The sequence below is a fragment of the Macaca nemestrina genome, chromosome 12, assembly GCF_043159975.1.
Source record: "Macaca nemestrina isolate mMacNem1 chromosome 12, mMacNem.hap1, whole genome shotgun sequence".
Classification (NCBI taxonomy): Eukaryota; Metazoa; Chordata; class Mammalia; order Primates; family Cercopithecidae; genus Macaca; species Macaca nemestrina.
The window spans coordinates 99,989,711-100,007,821 of record NC_092136.1 but is presented as its reverse complement, the minus strand read 5'-3'; the positions used below and the strand labels follow the sequence as shown (position 1 = coordinate 100,007,821).

At 36.5% G+C, this 18,111-nt stretch overlaps 1 protein-coding gene across 5 annotated transcripts in view; it reads right to left on the bottom strand.

The window, feature by feature from the left end:
* LOC105484296 (contactin 5) overlaps positions 1-18,111 on the bottom strand; it is a 1,362,583-nt gene that overhangs the window by 371,330 nt on the left and 973,142 nt on the right. For all 5 annotated transcript variants that reach the window (XM_071075496.1, XM_011745800.3, XM_011745801.3 and 2 more), the window contains one exon: positions 4,489-4,591. In XM_071075496.1, coding sequence (XP_070931597.1) covers positions 4,489-4,591 — 103 coding nt within the window. The remainder of the gene's footprint in view (positions 1-4,488; positions 4,592-18,111) is intronic.

Here is an 18,111-nt window from a genome sequence, read left to right as displayed (position 1 = left end):
AACTAGAAGTGGAACAGGAAGATGTGACTGAATAGCTGAAATCTCATGGTAAAAGATAAAAGAATGAAGAGTTGCTTCTTATGGATGAGCAAAGAAAGGGGTTTTCTGAGATGGAGTGCAATCCTGGAAAAGATGCTGTGGATATTGTTGAAATGACAACAAAAGATCTGGACCATTACGTCTACTTGGTTGACAAAGTGGTGGCAGAGTTAGAGAGGACTGAGTTCTACTGTGGGTAAAATGCTATCTAACAGCATCATAAGCTACAGAGTCAATCAATGTGACAAATCTTATTGTTGTCTTCTTTTAATAAATTGCCACAGCCACCCCAACTTTTAGCAGTCACCACCCATACCAGACAATAGCATCAGCCATCAGCAAACAGATGATAATTTGCTGAAGACTTATATCAGCATGAGCAATTTTTAGCAATAAAATATTTTAAAATCAAGGTGTGTAAATTGTTGTATGTACATAAGGTAGGCATGTAAATGCTATTGCCTACTTAATAACATACAATATAGCGTAAACATAACTTCTGTGTGCTCTGGGAAACCAAAAAATTGATGTGACTTTCTTCATTGTGAAATTTGCTTTATATATTATTGTGGCATCTAGAACTGAACCTCAAATATCTCCAAGGAATGACTATATATCTAGGAACATATTTGGTTCAATGAATAACATGATAAAAAAAATAGTGATTTTTGGTAGGAAATGTGAATTACTCCACTAAGGCTGGGAGCAGGTAAAGTTGAAAATAGCAAGATTTTGTACTTACGATCTTCTTTGTCCCTCAAGCTATTATTATATAAAATATTATACTTTGTGATATATAATTTTTTTCACTCCATCCTTTGCCCTAGCTTCTATAGATATGATAAATCTCTCTCATCCTTATCATCAAAAAAGCCAACAAACAAATCCTTCTTTAGAGGCAGTATATCAAGAAAGGTTTTTTGGTTGTCATGTTAAACAGTAAGTACAACTCGGACATGAAAATATGCTTTGAGAATAAAATAAAAATAAAGCTTCAGTTACACAAAATAAATAAGTTCTAGAGATTTGCTGCTGCCAACCTTGTACCTATAGTCAGCAATATTGTATTGAGCACTTACAAGTTTATTAAGAAGGTAGATGTCATGATAAGTGTTTTTACCGTAAAAATAAAAAATAGAGTTGGAGAATTATAGGTCTAAGTTAACAAAGATAAATGATAGAGTGAGGCAAGAATAGGTAGGAAAAGGCAGAGGCAAGTATAGCAATGTAATTTGGATATAAATAAGAGAGTATGAGAGAGCAGGAGATACAGGTGCACAGTACATATGATGTATTTGTGTGGGGGGGACAGGATAAGGCATAAATAGCTTATTTATTTTTGATTAACTGTTAATAATAAAGAGTTGATTGGATTAAGTAAATGGAATATTTTTCAGTTCACTCATTCCTACTTCCTAAATGCTATGTGCCAGGTGCTGTGGTAGGCACTAGGAATATGTAAGTGAAGAATACAGTCATGATTCCTGCCTTCTTGGGGATTAAAGCCTAAGAGTGGGGAAAGTGCTGGCTATTCTATTTTCCTCTCTTGCCTGTCACCTTCTTGTTCCCTGCAGACCCTCTGCCTTGCCTTGTGAACTGACAATTGCATCCCCAGGCTTGCAGAGTGGCTTCTGTTTGACTCCAGCCATGAGAGCCACCAGAAGACATGAGAAGGCAAGAGGAAAAAGAAATCAGGATATAAATTTCCTAATGCTTTCTTCAGCTGTGTTCTTATATAAAAGCTGTGTCTATTCATACCAACAGTCATTACAGCTCCCGTTGGTTGATCTCTGGCCCACTTCAGTTTTCCCTGGTTTCCCTGGTTCTGGAAACACTCTCTCCTCCCCCTTGCTCCTTCAGGATTATGTATGACAATGAGTTATTGCTATCAGCAGTTTATACATGTCTTAGTTTTTCTTCTTCTTCTTCTTAACCTGCTCAGAGATCTTCAGTTCATCACTTTACTAAATTCTATTGAAACATCTTTGTTGGATCCTGTTTACATCTGGGATCCTGACACAGATAAATGGTTTTAAGTGGAGAAACACTTAGGTGGAAAACTTAAAATTGTGTCAAGGACTATAAAAAAGGGATAAAAAGGTTATAGACAGAGAATAATGGGTGTAAGTTAGATGAGGTGGTCATTCATAGACAGCCTGTTTCAGGGGTGATATTGAAATTGAGGCCAGAGGATAAGTAAGAGTCCCCATGGAAAGAACAGGGGGAAAGAAATCCCAGCATAAGAAATGCAAGTGCAAAGGCCACAAGGCAAAAAAAAAAAAAAAAAAAAAAAAAAAGGCTTGACGTGCTCCATTCCAGAATTTGGTTATCATACTCTATGAGTAATGTTTGGTTAGGACACAGTGAGGGGAAAAACAGCCTGAGTGGTAAGATCCTGATGATATCCAGTGACAGATACTAAAGTTTTTGTAACAGACAAAGGCCCACAAGAGCACCATGTGCTCGCTGAAGTGAGAGAAGCAGCTCAGGTGAGCTGCAGGAGCCACACGGATGCTGAGGAATTAATTTGCAGTTTGCTGTGATCATGTTGGGATGAAATGGTGATCCACACCACAAGATAACATGCTGTAAAGGGATGAACACACATCAAGATGTTATTTCTTTGATCTTGTTTATTTTCATAAGGGTGGCAGGGTGGTCTTTAGGTATAGGTAGATCTCTTCATGTTTCTTTTTTCCACAATTGTGACATTTCTTAGAAAGGATACCAAGTGATAAACAGAGACCTTCTTGACTGAAACTGTCTTCTTCACATTCCCTTTTATTAATTTACTTTTGAGAGTTGGTAGCAAAGGAGTAGAGAAGTTGAAGAAAATAAAATATTAAAAGAACATAAGTGATTTAGTGATTTGGCTGTTGGGTCTTACCTAGAATGAAAGAGACTTTAAGCATCAATTTACTAAACATATTTCATGACTTCCAAAAGCAACCACATCTAACTTATTAAGTAAGTTTGCCTGGGGAAATATTTATATTGTTTTCTTCCTATAAGTCTAGTTTTCTAATTTGTTTTACAATATGACCTCCCTTTGTTTGTAGCCTTAGTATAAATTCTGGCACTGAAGAATTATTTAACTACAGGATACACTAAAACCCTTGTCCTCAAGCCAGAATATATTATTTTCGCATTTATCAGAATTGAGCTGCTTACTTGGGACATTTTCAGACCTACTTGACACACAACAGCAGATGGTGACAAAGCAGACTTTTAACTATTATTCAATCTTAAGCACTTAACTAGTATCTTTAGGTTTAGAAGTCTTCCTCAGATATCTGCCCAAATACCTCTTAGATACATTTTACATTTTGAAATGTATTTCTACTTATGGCTATCTTTTGCTTAAAGATGGGTCACATAACAATTCATTTTTGCTTATAGTCTATTATGATGTTGCTTCTACTTAAAGTAGAATTCACATATGTCGTAATCATTCTTGATATTAAAACACATGGTGTTTACTATGTTCATTCCCTAAATCTCCCTTAGCTAGCTGATTTTTTTTTCATATTTACTAATAGTTTCCTCACCCTAAGGCTAAACCTACTTTAACAATCACATTTGTGTAGCTGGCTTTATCTCCAAGTACTTTATAGTTAGATTGTGGGGGTTTGCTCACTGCAACTGAAGGTAAATGATTAGTAACTGTTATAGAGATACATTTATGCAAATTACAGAGTCCAGAAAGAACCCTGAGGTCTTATCATCCTAAAATACAAAGAACACAACACTCCATTTAAAGTAAATCATAATACGATAATCAAATATAATCAAAATTTGACTTCTGCCTCTGATCTCAGTACCTATACTGTAAACATCATTGACAAGCGACTATATATCCTGGGCTGTAAACCCTCAGAAATAGAATCGTTAAGTATGGCAGGCATTAGGGTGTGATATAAATTCTCTCTCTCATTTGAGAAATGATTCCTTGTACATATTGACAGCTGGTGCTATTAAGTTATGATTTCAGGATATACTAAAGTAATACATAGGATCACTATGTAACTATTATCCTTACAATTTTTATCTTCTGTCTTATTATGTCATATAAGAATCTACATCCTATACATGAGGAGCAGATAGTACTTTGCCTTTCTATCCTCTTTATTTACATAATGGCTGAATGAAATTTAAAGATGACATTTAAATTTTAAGATATATAGGTAAAGCTGTAAAGCTTTTTATTCATTAAAGAAGTTTTCTTTATGTTAAAATAGCAGAATTATAGAAATTGCTGTCCGTGAAAATGCCTAGAGGATAATTGTAACTGATTACTTCATCAATTCTGATTTGAACTTCTTTTAAAAAATACATAGCCACCATGGAACATCTGGGGAAATGACAGCTAGCAAAATAAGTGATCCCAAAATAAGATATGTCACATTTTAATAAGCAATTGTGTTTAATTATGGAAGAACATGTACTTACTTGCCAAGTGCAAAGCATTCCATCTTAACAGTTGTTCCTTTAGCAGCTGTAACCGTGAAAGGAAAATGGACCTCAATTTTCGGCTCATATTCTCCCATCACACCTTAGAAATAAAGAATAGTCTTTAAGCATCAAATGAATGTTACAATTTGTTTCTTAATCCTGGAGATGTTACACTGAAAATCACCATGGTTTGCTTGTTAATGTCTGTTTGATGACTGTTAAATTTTTCAATGTACTGAAATAAGTAGTACACTTAGACTCTATCATTTTGATGAAATCCTAGTCTTCCCCTGAGGACTAGATTACATGCATGTTCAATATCATTTAAAGTAATAATTATTGAAAATGTTAATCAATACTAGTAGTACAGTTACTAATTGTTCTAAAAAAAGATGAATAGTTCCCATTTTAGATGTGTTTAATTTTTTAAATAAAAAAAGGTATAAACATTTCCTTATAATTGCCAAATATTCATTTATAAAGTCTAATATTTATTGAATATCTATAATATGCATGGAATTTTGCCAAAAATTGTGGGAGTAACAAAAGATTAATCAGTTGTGCTCTCAAGCATTCAGCAACTATATTCTTAAAGAGAGAAACAACATACTGTATACTCAAGTATGGGAGAAAAGCTCTCTATCAAATTACTGTGATGAAAGATAAGAATTGATCACTGCCACGAATGAGGTATTAAGTATTATGCACTGATATGGTTTGGCTCTTGTCCCCACCAAAATCACATCTCAAATGGTAATATGCATATGTCAAGAGAGGGACCTGGTGGGAGGTGATTGGATCATGGAGGTAGATGCCCCCATGCTGTTCTCATGACACTAAGAGAATTCTCACAAGATTTCATAGTTTTAAAAGTGGCAGTTTCCCCTGTTCTCTCTCTCATCTCTCCTGCCACCATGAAAGACATGCTTGCTTCTCCTTCCACCATAATTGTAAGTTTCCTGAGGCCTTTTCTTGTGGTAGAAAAGAAAAACCCCATTTTTTTTTTTTTGAGAAATTAAACCTGACTGAGAAATTTACATAAATAACAAGGAGCCGAGTGTTAATAGCAAGGGCAATGGGAAAAATGTCTCCACAGCATTTCAGAGATCTTCATAGCAGCCCCTCTCATCACAGGCCTGGAGGCCTAGGAGGGAAAAACGGTTTCATGGCCAGACTGGGGCCCTGCTGCTCTGTGCAGTCTCAAGACATGGTGTCCTGTGTCCTAGCTGCGCCAACTCCAGTCATGGCTAAAAGGGGTCAACATACAGCTCAGGCCATTGCTTCAGAGGTGCAAACCCCAAGCATTGGCAAATTCCATGTGGTGTTGGGCCTACATGTGTTCAGAAGGCAAGAATTCAGGCTTGGCAACTTCTTCCTAGATTTCAAAGACATATGGAAACACCTAGATATCCAAGCAGAAGTCTGCTGCAGGGGAAGAACCCTAATGGAGAACCTCTACTAGGGCAAGGCAGAGGGGGAAATGTGGGCTTAGAGCCTCCACACAATGTCCCCACTGGTGTATTGTCTAGTGGAGCTGTAAGAAGATGGCTACCATCCTCCAGACCCCAGAATGGTGGATCCACAGCTTGCACTGAGCACCTGGAAAAGCCATAGGCATTCAATGCCAGCCCATGAAAGCAGCCAGAGGGGCTGTGCCCTGCAGAGCCACAGAGGCAGAGCTGCCCAAGTCCTTGGGAGCCTATGCCTTCCATCATCATGCCCAATATGTGAGACATGGAGTCAAGGAGATTGTTTTAGAGCTTTAAGATTTAATGAGTGCCTTGCTGGGTTTTGTACTTGCATGTCGCCTGTGGCCTCTTTGTTTTGGCTGATTTCTCCCATTTGGAATGGGAACATTTACCCAATGCCTGTATCTTGGAAGTAACTAATTTGTTTTTGATTTTACAGGCTCATAGGCAGAAAGGACTATTCTTGTTTCAGATGAGACTTTGGACTTGGACTTTTGAATTAATGCTAGAATAAGATTTTGGGTATTGTTGAGAAAGTATGATTGGTTTTGAAATGTGAAAAGAATGTGAGATTTGGGAGGGGTCAGGGTAGGAATGATACGGTTTGGCTCTGTGTCCCCACCAAAATCTCATCTGAAATGGTAATCCCCACATGTCAAAACAGGGACCTGGTGGAAGGTGATTGAATCATGGGGGCAGTTTCCCCCATGCTGCTCTCATGATAGTGAGGGAATTCTCATGAAATCTGATGACTTTTAAAGTGGCAGTTTTCCATGATCCCTCTCTCTCTCCTGCTGCCATGTAAGATGTACCTTACCTCCCTTTTGGCTTCTGCCACGATTGTAAGTTTCCTGAGGCCTTCCCAGCCATGTGAAACTGTGAGTCAATTAAGTCTGTTTACTTTACGAATTACCAGTCTCAAGTATTCTTTACAGCAGTGTGGAAACAGACTAATACATGCACATTTGAGGAGATCATAAGAATAATGAGGGTTTGGGTCAGTGGGAAAAAGATAGGAGAGAGTAAATGGAGCTATATATATATATATATAAAAAAACAATGACAAAGAGATGGTAAATGACCATTAATAGGAATATCAGTTTTTCTAACATCTTAATATGTGAAGGGAAGTGATATTTGAAATTAAATTTTGAAATATAATGATGGAATGAAAAACAGGTGGAATCCAAAAAATAGAGAGCCTTGATTATCAGAGTAACACATTTAGTCTTTAATCTGCAAATAATTTGGAGCTACAGTGGTTTTGAATAGGGCAGGTGCATTATACTGAGATGTATATAGTGAAACTGGAACAGAGAAAAATAAATCAATTACATTACTTCAGTAATACGAGATAAAGGCCTGAGCTTTAATAATAGTAATAAAAACAGACAAAGGGCACTAGATGGATAAAAACAATTAATAACTGAATTGGCAAAAGTTGGCAGACGATGAGGTACAGGAATAAGGGCATGGGCAGTGCCAATAACAACACTATAATTTGCAGCTTGGGGAATTGGGCAATGTCAATAAAAGTAAAAAGAACACAGTTAAAGTAGAAAAGCTGATGAGTTTCAATTTGGAGGTATTGAGTTTGAAGTACCTACAAGATATTCAGAAGAAAGTATCTGATCACACAGTATAAATGAGAGAATGAAGCTCAGGATGAGTTCTAGACAGGGGAAAACACTTACAGTGATTTAGGGGTGGTAGCTGAAACAATGAGACTGGATATGGCTTTTACCTATTAGAAAACACTGTAATAACTCAGGCCTGGTGGATTCTATTGCTAGTGCCATCAGATACCTTGGAGCAAATTTTCTCCGAAAATTAATTTTTGGAAGCCCCCTATGTGTAAAGTACCACATAGAAAACAGCTATGATTTGGCACAGATGCTTCTCTGAGGAGACTGTGCATGTGTTTGGGGGTGTCTATGCTTGTGACCATATGAGCATGGATACATCTTTGTGCATACATAGTCCTCTGTACAATTATTTTGCATATGTGTGTGGAATGAGGAAAGAAGAAGAAATCCAAATAGAGTAAGATAAATTCTATAAGATATGAAGGTCATATACACTGGACATGGAAAGGGGTAAAAAGGGCTACCTTTGGCAAGAAAAACATTTTATGTATTTGTTTAATATTTATCTATTTATTTGTTATGTAACTTTTGAAATAAGTTTTGAAGAAAGCATATGGATATGTTTAGATGGAAAATGTTTAACCTCACATAAGACAGAAAGGTTATCTTTGCTCGTTGTGGTATTTGTTTTTTTTTGTTTTTTTTTTTTTTTAAGTTTTTGGCAAAGCGGAAAAAAAGTCACTAAAGTACTTATCACAGAGATTTGGATTCTAGACCTGGCTTCACTAAATGTCTAGTCTGTACCATCTCTGACAGGTCAGAAAACCTCAGACAATGAAACCTCTGGGTTTCATTTTTCTAATCTGTTTACTGAGGGCATGGAAGGGAATTATCATCAATACAATGTCCTATTCTAAGAGGCTAACTCCTTCAATGACCTTCTAGTCTGAAATTTGCTGCACATCAAGAACTTGACAAATAGCAAGTGAATTGAATGGTTAGCACTATTATGTCACCCAAAACAAATGTTTAAGCACTTCTCTCTTTCCCAATAATGTTTGTTTCCTCTGCTTCTTTTAAAATATTTCCCCATGCCCCTCCATACTATACTTGCCAGGTTCCTTTCTTTTACTTCCTCTTCATGTCAACTTTTTCCCCCGTGGTGTGTCTACCAGCTACTTGAATAGCAGGATGTGGTCTGCTGGTGATACCTATAACCTCAGCCAAATGTTTTTAATGATGTGAAGTTTATCTTTAATGCTCTCTTACTTGTAAGCCCCATAGGAAGACTCCAGGCATCCTGTTTAGAAGCTATCTGTGACTTCTCTTGTGAAGCAGTCCTCAAATTTAATTTCTGATTTCCCTACCTATTCTTAAAATTGATTTGGTATTGTTGTTACTTTTTTTTTTAATATACTTTAAGTTCTAGGGTACATGTGCATAACATGCAGTTGTGTTACATATGTACACTTGTGCCATGTTGCTGTGCTGCACCCATCAACTCGTCAGCACCTATCAATTCATCATTTACATCAGGTATAACTCCCAATGCAATCCCTCCCCCCTCCCCCCTCCCCGCTCCCCATGATAGGCCCCGGTGTGTGATGTTCCCCTTCCCAAGTCCAAGTGATCTCATTGTTCAGTTCCCACCTATGAGTGAGAACATACAGTGTTTGGTTTTCTGTTCTTGCGATAGTTTGCTGAGAATGATGGTTTCCAACTGCATCCATGTCCCTACAAAGGACACAAACTCATCCTTTTTTTATGGCTGCATAGTATTCCATGGTGTATATGTGCCACATTTTCTTAATCCAGTCTGTCACTGATGGACATTTGGGCTGATTCTAAGTCTTTGCTATTGTGAATAGTGCCACAATAAACATACGTGTGCATGTGTCTTTATAGCAGCATGATTTATAATCCTTTGGGGATATATCCAGTAATGGGATGGCTGGGTCAAATGGTATTTCTAGTTCTAGAACCTTGAGGAATCGCCACACTGTTTTCCACAATGGTTGAACTAGTTTACAATCCCACCAACAGGATAAAAGTGTTCCTATTTCTCCACATCCTCTCCAGCACCTGTTGTTTCCTGACTTTTTAATGATCGCCATTCTAACTGGTGTGAGATGGTATCTCATTGTGGTTTTGATTTGCATTTCTCTGATGGCCAGTGATGATGAGCATTTTTTCATGTGTCTGTTGGCTGTATGGATGTCTTCTTTTGAGAAATGTCTGTTCATATCCTTTGCCCACTTTTTGATGGGGTTGTTTTTTTCTTGTAAATTTGTTTGAGTTCTTTGTAGGTTCTGGATATTAGCCCTTTGTCAGATGAGTAGATTGCAAAAATTTTCTCCCATTCTGTAGGTTGCCTGTTCACTCTGATGGTAGTTTCTTTTGCTATGCAGAAGCTCTTTAGTTTAATGAGATCCCATTTGTCAATTTTGGCTTTTGTTGCCATTGCTTTTGGTGTTTTAGACACTAAGTCCTTGCCCATGCCTATGTCCTGAATGGTATTACCTAGGTTTTCTTCTAGGCTTTTTATGGTATTAGGTCTAACATTTAAGTCTCTAATCTATCGTGAATTAATTTTTGTATAAGGAGTAAGGAAAGGATCCAGTTTCAGCTTTTCGACTTACAGCTAGCCAATTTTCCCAGCACCATTTATTAAATAGAGAATCCTTTCCCCATTTCTTGTTTCTCTCAGGTTTGTCAAAGATCAGATGGCTGTAGATGTGTGGTATTATTTCTGAGGACTCTGTTCTGTTCCATTGGTCTATATTTCTGTTTTGGTACCAGTACCATGCTGTTTTGGTTATTGTAGCCTTGTAGTATAGTTTGAAGTCAGGTAGTGTGATCCCCCCAGCTTTGTTCTTTTGACTTAGGACTGTCTTGGCAATGTGGGCTCTTTTTTGGTTCCATATGAACTTTAAAGTAGTTTTTTCCAATTCTGTGAAGAAAGTCATTGGTAGCTTGATGGGATGGTATTGAATCTATAAATTACCTTGGGTAGTATGGCCATTTTCACAATATTGATTCTTCCTATCTATGAGCATGGTATGTTCTTCCATTTGTTTGTGTCCTCTTTTATTTCACTGAGCAGTGGTTTGTAGTTCTCTTTGAAGAGGTCCTTTACATCCCTTGTAAGTTGGATTCCTAGGTATTTTATTCTCTTTGAAGCAATTGTGAATGGATGTTCATTCATGATTTGGCTCTCTGTTTGTCTGTTACTGGTGTATAAGAATGCTTGTGATTTTTGCACATTAATTTTGTATCCTGAGACTTTGCTGAAGTTGCTTATCAGCTGAAGGCGATTTTGGGCTAAGATGATGGGATTTTCTAAATATACAATCATGTCATCTGCAAAGAGGGACAATTTGACTTTTTCTTTTCCTAACTGAATATCCTTTATTTCCTTCTCTTGCCTGATTGCCCTTTCTGTTAATCTGATGACTCAATAACACCTGATTGATCATGATGCTTATTAAACCTAAGCCTCTTACATGCATGGGTTCGTGTGAGTGCTGGCATTTACTCAGGGTCATAGGGTGTTGGAATGGAAGGCCAAATTTGGAAAATATTTCTATATAATTACTTCTATTAAATTGTCCAAAGAGATCGTAGGAGAAAGGAACTTCAATCTCCAAAGCTCCAGTAATTCATTTAGATTATTTTATCTTTCTAATTTGTAGAACCCACTTTTATATTAATACTTTAGTATTCTTTTTATTTTTATTTACTTTTTATTATACTTCACGTTCTAGAGTACATGTATTTAAGGAAGGTACCAAGGTTGTACATTTTAGGCTCTTCAAATCTACATCTGCCTCTGAATAATAGCAAAGAGTTACTGATACTATTGACTAATATGAGTGAGATCAGATCCATATAGTCTCTCTTCTCTTCCAGATTACATTCATAAATTGCAAAAAAGACCTTCTTTTATTGCCATAATCGTTAAAAATGACCCAAAGGATGGGTGCTTCTGATAGTATTTGGGAGGTAATTTTGCCCAGATACAGCCTTCTGGTGTTACTCAAATAATTTCCATTATGGCCAAAGGCATTTTTAGGCCTCACTTCAGGCCCCAAGAGGTTGCTGACATCTGAACTATATATTAAGAATACAAAAAAAAAAAAAAAAAAGAGTTGACTAAGAGGCTTCAAATTATTTTACCTAATTTGAGCTATACTGCAAGAAATTATAACTGGTTTTTAAAATTTTATCATCACACTGAGAGTGATGATATAAGGACATATGAGAAAGCTCTTTAGGTATCTTTCTCTTTAACAGATGATCATATTCAGCGGTTATGTTTTGCTTTACATTTCATGGGATTATTATGTTAGAGCTAAAGGTGAGCCTCGCTCAGTGTTCTGCACCCCTCCAGGCCATAAACCTGTAGCAGCCTGTGGCCTGTCAGGAACTGGGCTGCACAACAGGAAGTGAGAGGCCGGCAAGTGAGCATTACTGCCTGACCTCCACCTCTTCTCAGATCAGTGGCAGCATTAGATTCTCATAGGAGTGTGAACCCTGTTGTGAATTGTACATGCAAGGGAGCTAGGTTGCACACTCCTTACGAGAATACAATGCCTGATGGTCTGAGGTGGAAAACTTTCATCCTGAAACTATCCCTCTGTGTCTGTGGAAAAAATATCTTCCATGAAATTGGTCCCTGGTGCCAAAATGATTGGTAACCACCCACTGCCTTAGAGGACATAATTTACCATTCTTCTTTTAGAAATGAGATAACTGAGAGTCAAAGAGGTCAAATAACTGGCCCAAGGTCCTGTTGAAAGCTGCTGGTAAAAATGTTGCAAAAATAGGGATTTTCTGACCTTATGTCCAGAGCTCTTTTCCTGACATCACTGTGTTGAGAAAATTCAATCACAGAGTATTAGAGTCCAGTTATACTATATGTACTACATTAATCATTGACTATCTGACATGGCTACATGGTTTATTTCAGTTGCACGTTTTAGTATCTCAAATCTTGTTCAGCTTAGCTTGAAATTTCTTTTGTTAGGCAGAGTTTGATGCTGAAAGGGAAGGGAAACAGTCCCATAAGACACATAGTTGAAGATCAAAATATCAGGCTTATCTCTTCAGTCAAGGTAGCTCTTTGATCTTTTGATTGCCCCTACTATGGAGCTGAATATAGCTCAAGAAACACTCATTGTGTGTCTTCATTTCTTTCCTCAGACCTGTCTCTACTGGCTAATGTGGCTGCCCTACTTTAGAATTACATGCCATTAGAAGATAACCTTAAGTTACCCTAATTTCTCATAAACAGAAGCCTTCAAGCTGAAAGCACATTACTCTCCTTCTTTGTCTTTATGGTTGTTGATTTTCTTATTTATTCCAATTACTTTTGAAGAGCTAGGGTGCTTTTCCCTAAGTGGAATGCAATTTAGAGCGGTGTTTTTCCAAGCACATTACAGAATAGAGAGCCAAAACACCAGAAAAATCTGGACAATTTACTAAAATTTCAGGCAACAGAGTTCAACTCTAAGCCTGATGATGAATATTTTTGAAGGTAGGTCTATGAACTTCATATTTTGATAGTTTCTCTAGGAGATTTTATGCACATTAAAAAAAGTCAAGAATGGACCTTTCTTTACTCTGATTTTTCTCATGTGACTTGTCCTTCTGAGGATTAGAGTATACTTGACTAAAATGTCTGTAAAATGGCATGCAGAGTCATGCTGTCAAACATACTGTATTCAGTGGCAACTTCCCCAGCATTAAGGCGAATTACATTCAACCTGTATGTGCTGGTACCCCCAGCAGAGCTGAGTCTTTTTCCTGATGGGCTGTGGGTCTTGTTCTGATCAGCAAACATCTGTGAAATACCTGTTGCTGCATATTTCAAATGGCCATTCTACCTGACACTTTTAGTAATAATCATTGCTGGAGTTAAGAACTCCTGTCCAGTAAGCCTTGAGAATTTGGCTGGACTAATGAGTTGGAAAAGCTTAGCTGATCATTTTCGTATGTCTAAATAATGGGTATTTACATTTTTGCCTTCAACATCTTTGCAAACCATACTTCATATCTGTTCCTTGTCTTCTTAAAATAGCAACTATTTTTTCATTGCTTCATTTGAGACATGTTTCTTCCAATATTCTATGATGATGTGAGTTGAATAGGAGCCACTATATTCCTGAATAGGTTATATCTTCCTGGCTGTGGTTATTAACTTGCTACGGGCACCTGATCCAAGCTTGGCCAGTTTGATTACCCCTTTGTCCTGTTCACAGTGATTCATGAATGTGCAGGTGAGGTTGAGATTTTTCAATTCGAGACCAGAAAGTCTGAGTCTCAATACTTGCTTGAGTATTTGAGTGGCAAGTAATAATAATAATAATAATAATAATAATAATAATAATAAATAAAACCCTGCATGTCTGACAGTCACTGGAGCTTCTATTACATGGAGGGATGTAATTTGCTATTGAAAAGAAGCCAAGTAAGATAGAATTAAGTCAATATAGATAGAGGAGAGATGAAAAAAAGAGAGTGTTGGTTGCATGTCAGTTCTACCCGGGATTTAGCATCTTGCCCTTCTCTCATGAAATTAAATGAATTCCCTATTTTGGTTATTCCAATTTGGGTTTCTCAGTTGCACACACACATATACACACAGATACATATATACATATATATACACACACATATACATATATATTCTAAAAATAAGGGAAGTCAATAAATTTATTTTCCCTTTCCAAGCATCAAGAATAAATTGATCAAGGGGCTGGTTTACACTGTAATTGCTTTCTTCTGACTACTAAATTTTAAGACTTATTTTCTTATCCTGTTCTTACCACTATGATTTAGAGAAATATATTCATGTCTCTCCACCATCATTTGAGGGCTCCTTCCATGTGCATCAATAACTTAGAAAAAGATCTTATAAATGCAAAGCCTGAAGAAAGCAACTATATATATTTTTCCAAACATGAAAGTTTTATCTGGCATTAAGAAATATGTTAGAGACAGGGTGCAGTGGCTCACGCCTGTAATCCCAGCACTTTGGGAGGCCGAGGAGGGCAGATCACGAGGTCAGGAGACTGAGACCATCCTGGCTAACACGGTGAAACTCTGTCTCTACTAAAAATACAAAAAATTAGCTGGGCATGGTGGCATGCACCTGTAGTTCCAGATACTCAGGAGACTGAGGCAGGAGAATTGCTTGAACCCAGGAGGCAGAGGTTGCAGTGAGCCGAGATCACGCCACTGTACACCAGCCTGGGCAGTGGAGCGAGACTCCATTCTCACACACACTAAAAAAAGATAGAGAAAACTTTTAAAATTTGATAACAATGGGTTAAATATTCACTTTAAGTGAGAGGAAGTAATTTTAAAAAAAGTAGATGTTTATTATTTTCATAAATTTCCATGCATAAAATGATTGAAAATTTTCTGTAATTACATACATATAATCAGAAACAAATATTGTACAACAAGTTCATAATTTAAAATGCTTATGTTTTTTTTAAAAAATTTAAGGTTAATTTGACTTTGTGAAGTGTGCGTGTGTGTCTATTTGTGTAAGAATTGGAGTCTTCTGAATAATTAGAAAAATAAAAAAAAGTTGGTACTTTGATTTCTATGACCTGCCGCCAAGACCTATGTGAATATGATGTAGAATGACAAATCAAACACTGAACATATTAGGATTCTCTTTCCAACAGCCAATAATGCTTCTTTGAAAGCAAATTGGGCCCAGTAATAATGGAAGAATGGCTCTACTGACTAAAAAGGAAATTAAATCAAAATAAAAACACAGCAATTCCAAATGACACATTGATGCTGAATTCAACGATTAAATTTTCAGCAATTAAGTTATTTGAAGGTCTCTGAATAATTCTATGGGACTCTTGCACCCCAATCAAAGTTGGTTCTTTTCAATTGTGCTTTAACTAGATATTGTGATTTCTATACAGTTCACTCTAACATTTAAGTCTAGCAGATTAAGTTTTCCATTAAGAAACAGAGAAATATGTCTCACAAATGTGGTGAACTTTACTCAATGTATTAGACAAATTAATAATAAATCACCTTATCCACAGTCCTTTCTGCAAACAAGCAAACAGACAAACAAACAAAACTGAAAGGTGGCAGTGAAGCACAAATAATATTAAGGTGACTCAAGGCAAACCTAAGTTATGAGGAAGCTGTTTTTACACACACACACCCCACACACACACCCCATCTAGAATGTAGGGAGAATATATTCAAAGTGGATGATAAGGCTAAGACAATCAACGAGTAGAAAATCTACATGTAATAGCTCAGACACGCTGGTGGGGAATTCACAAAGAGAATAGTCATGAACTCCTGCTGCTAAAATTCTTAGAACTATTTGGACTCAGTCCCTTCCTGTCTTAGTCCCCACAAAAGCCATATTACAGACCTTAATCTTGGATTTCTCTATACCACTTCTCTTATAATGTCATATATCTCCTGAAAGTAAAAAGTTCCTTACTTAGGTTCACCTGAGTGAGCTCCTCTTCCTTGCAACTATCAAGAACACTCACCCACATTATCCTTATTTGTAAAGTTTTATCATTCTTCAGAAGGACTGTTCCCTCCAAAAAGTTTCTTACTCATAGCTGTCTACCAATCTATATAGTAATTACCAAGAAGTAAAGGGACCAAAAATATCCTGGAGGAATTAGTTCTGCCAGCACAGTTGATCAGCTGCCTAGTTGCATAACTCTGGGAAAGAAACGTGATAAATGAGTTGTTTTAAACCATTGTTAAAAGCTTATTTTTACATTTTAATCTGCACAGATTGTTTTCTCACTGTAGTCTTGTTGTAGAGAATGCCAGCATTCCTGCTGTTACCACTCACATTTGAGATACAAGATGTAGCAGCTCCTAATTTGCTCTGTAGACAATTCACAACATATTTCATTTTACAAACTCTTGAGGATTTCAAAGCCTCCATGTATAATATGGTTCAAAGGAGAAATGTTTCCAGAGGGGGAATGCTGATTATCATAGCTTCATCACAGGGCTTTTTGTGCATTAAAGTCTCTAGATGTAAAGTGGAAGGGAATAAACATTAACTGAACACCTGCTATAAGCCTGATGCTTTGTGAAATGTGTATAAGTAACCTGTCATTTAAAACTTACAAAACACAGTAAGGTAGATACGATAGTCCCTATTTTAAAAAATAGAAGACTATTTTAAAAGTTAAGTAACTCCCTTCACATCAGTGAGCTATTAAATAAAAGGCAAGGAGTTCAAACGCTAGAACTTCATTAATTCTGAAGCCACTTTTCCTCACTATTTTATTCTGATCCCCAGGAAACATTCATATTGTTTGCAAAGGAGAATTTATTTACCCATTTCCAATTTCGTAGTCAATTAAGTTCTACTTTAAGTATTACTTTTGCAGTAAAGTCTTTCCTCTCTACCCACCCCACTTCCCTCACCAGGTTAATCTCTATCCTCTCTCTCTCTCTGCATAAATATATACATACACACACACACACACATATATATGTATGTATGTATATATTCATATATACATAATACAAGTATAAATATATACACATACGGAGAAATATATAAAATATATATGTGCATATATATTATGTATCTATGAATATTGTGTATATATATACAGAAATAGCATTGTTCATTATTTTTATTTTTTTGGTAAAACAAATCAGAATCAATCAATTATTCAATCTAATGGCATTTCTACCCATTTGTTCCATATCTGTTTTCACTTTTAGCTGTAAACTAAACCAGGACAGGAACCACATCATTTTGTTCCCTTTGTATGCTCAACTCAGTCCCTGGTACAAAGTTAACAATCAAATATATTTGATGACAATTAGTGAATCTACTTGTTATCAACTACATATGTGTGTGATAGGTAACATAGGAGCTAGGGAATATTTCATTTTTTGTATTTCAGTGTTTGTATTATTTTTTGTTTTGTGGGATAGTTAAAATAATTTTCTAATCTGGAATTATAAAAATCTATATTTTCCTTTAAATTGTTGTGATGCTTTAAAAAATAAAACATTTTGTGAATGAATAAGCTGATGGTCTCTCCACTTCTCCACAATCGATCAGTTATCAAGTTCTGTCAATTTGATTCCCACTACATCTCTCTTTTTCATTCCCTTATTTTTATTCTAATTGCCATTACTTTATTTTGGATTCCCTTTCATCTATCCCATTAGCTTTGGCAATGTGAAGATCCTCAGTGACATTTGCATTAATGGTGGTTATCAAAGCTTCATAGGATTAGGTATAAAAAAACATAGAATAGAAATTTCAGATGGAGTTTAGACAACTCTTGGACGAAGTCTTGCTATCAAGGAGAGCAGAGAAAAAAGGATGGAAATTAGAGGGAGCTATGAAATCACAAAGTGGTTAATTTCAGGATAATAAATATGCTAGTGTGTTTACTGACGAGAATGATTCAGGATGGAGGGAAATGTGATGTTTGCAAGAGAGGGTAAATAATTGCAGATGATAAGTTCTTCATGTAGGTAAGAAGAGATGGAATCTAGGGCACAAAACTGTCAAGAATAGT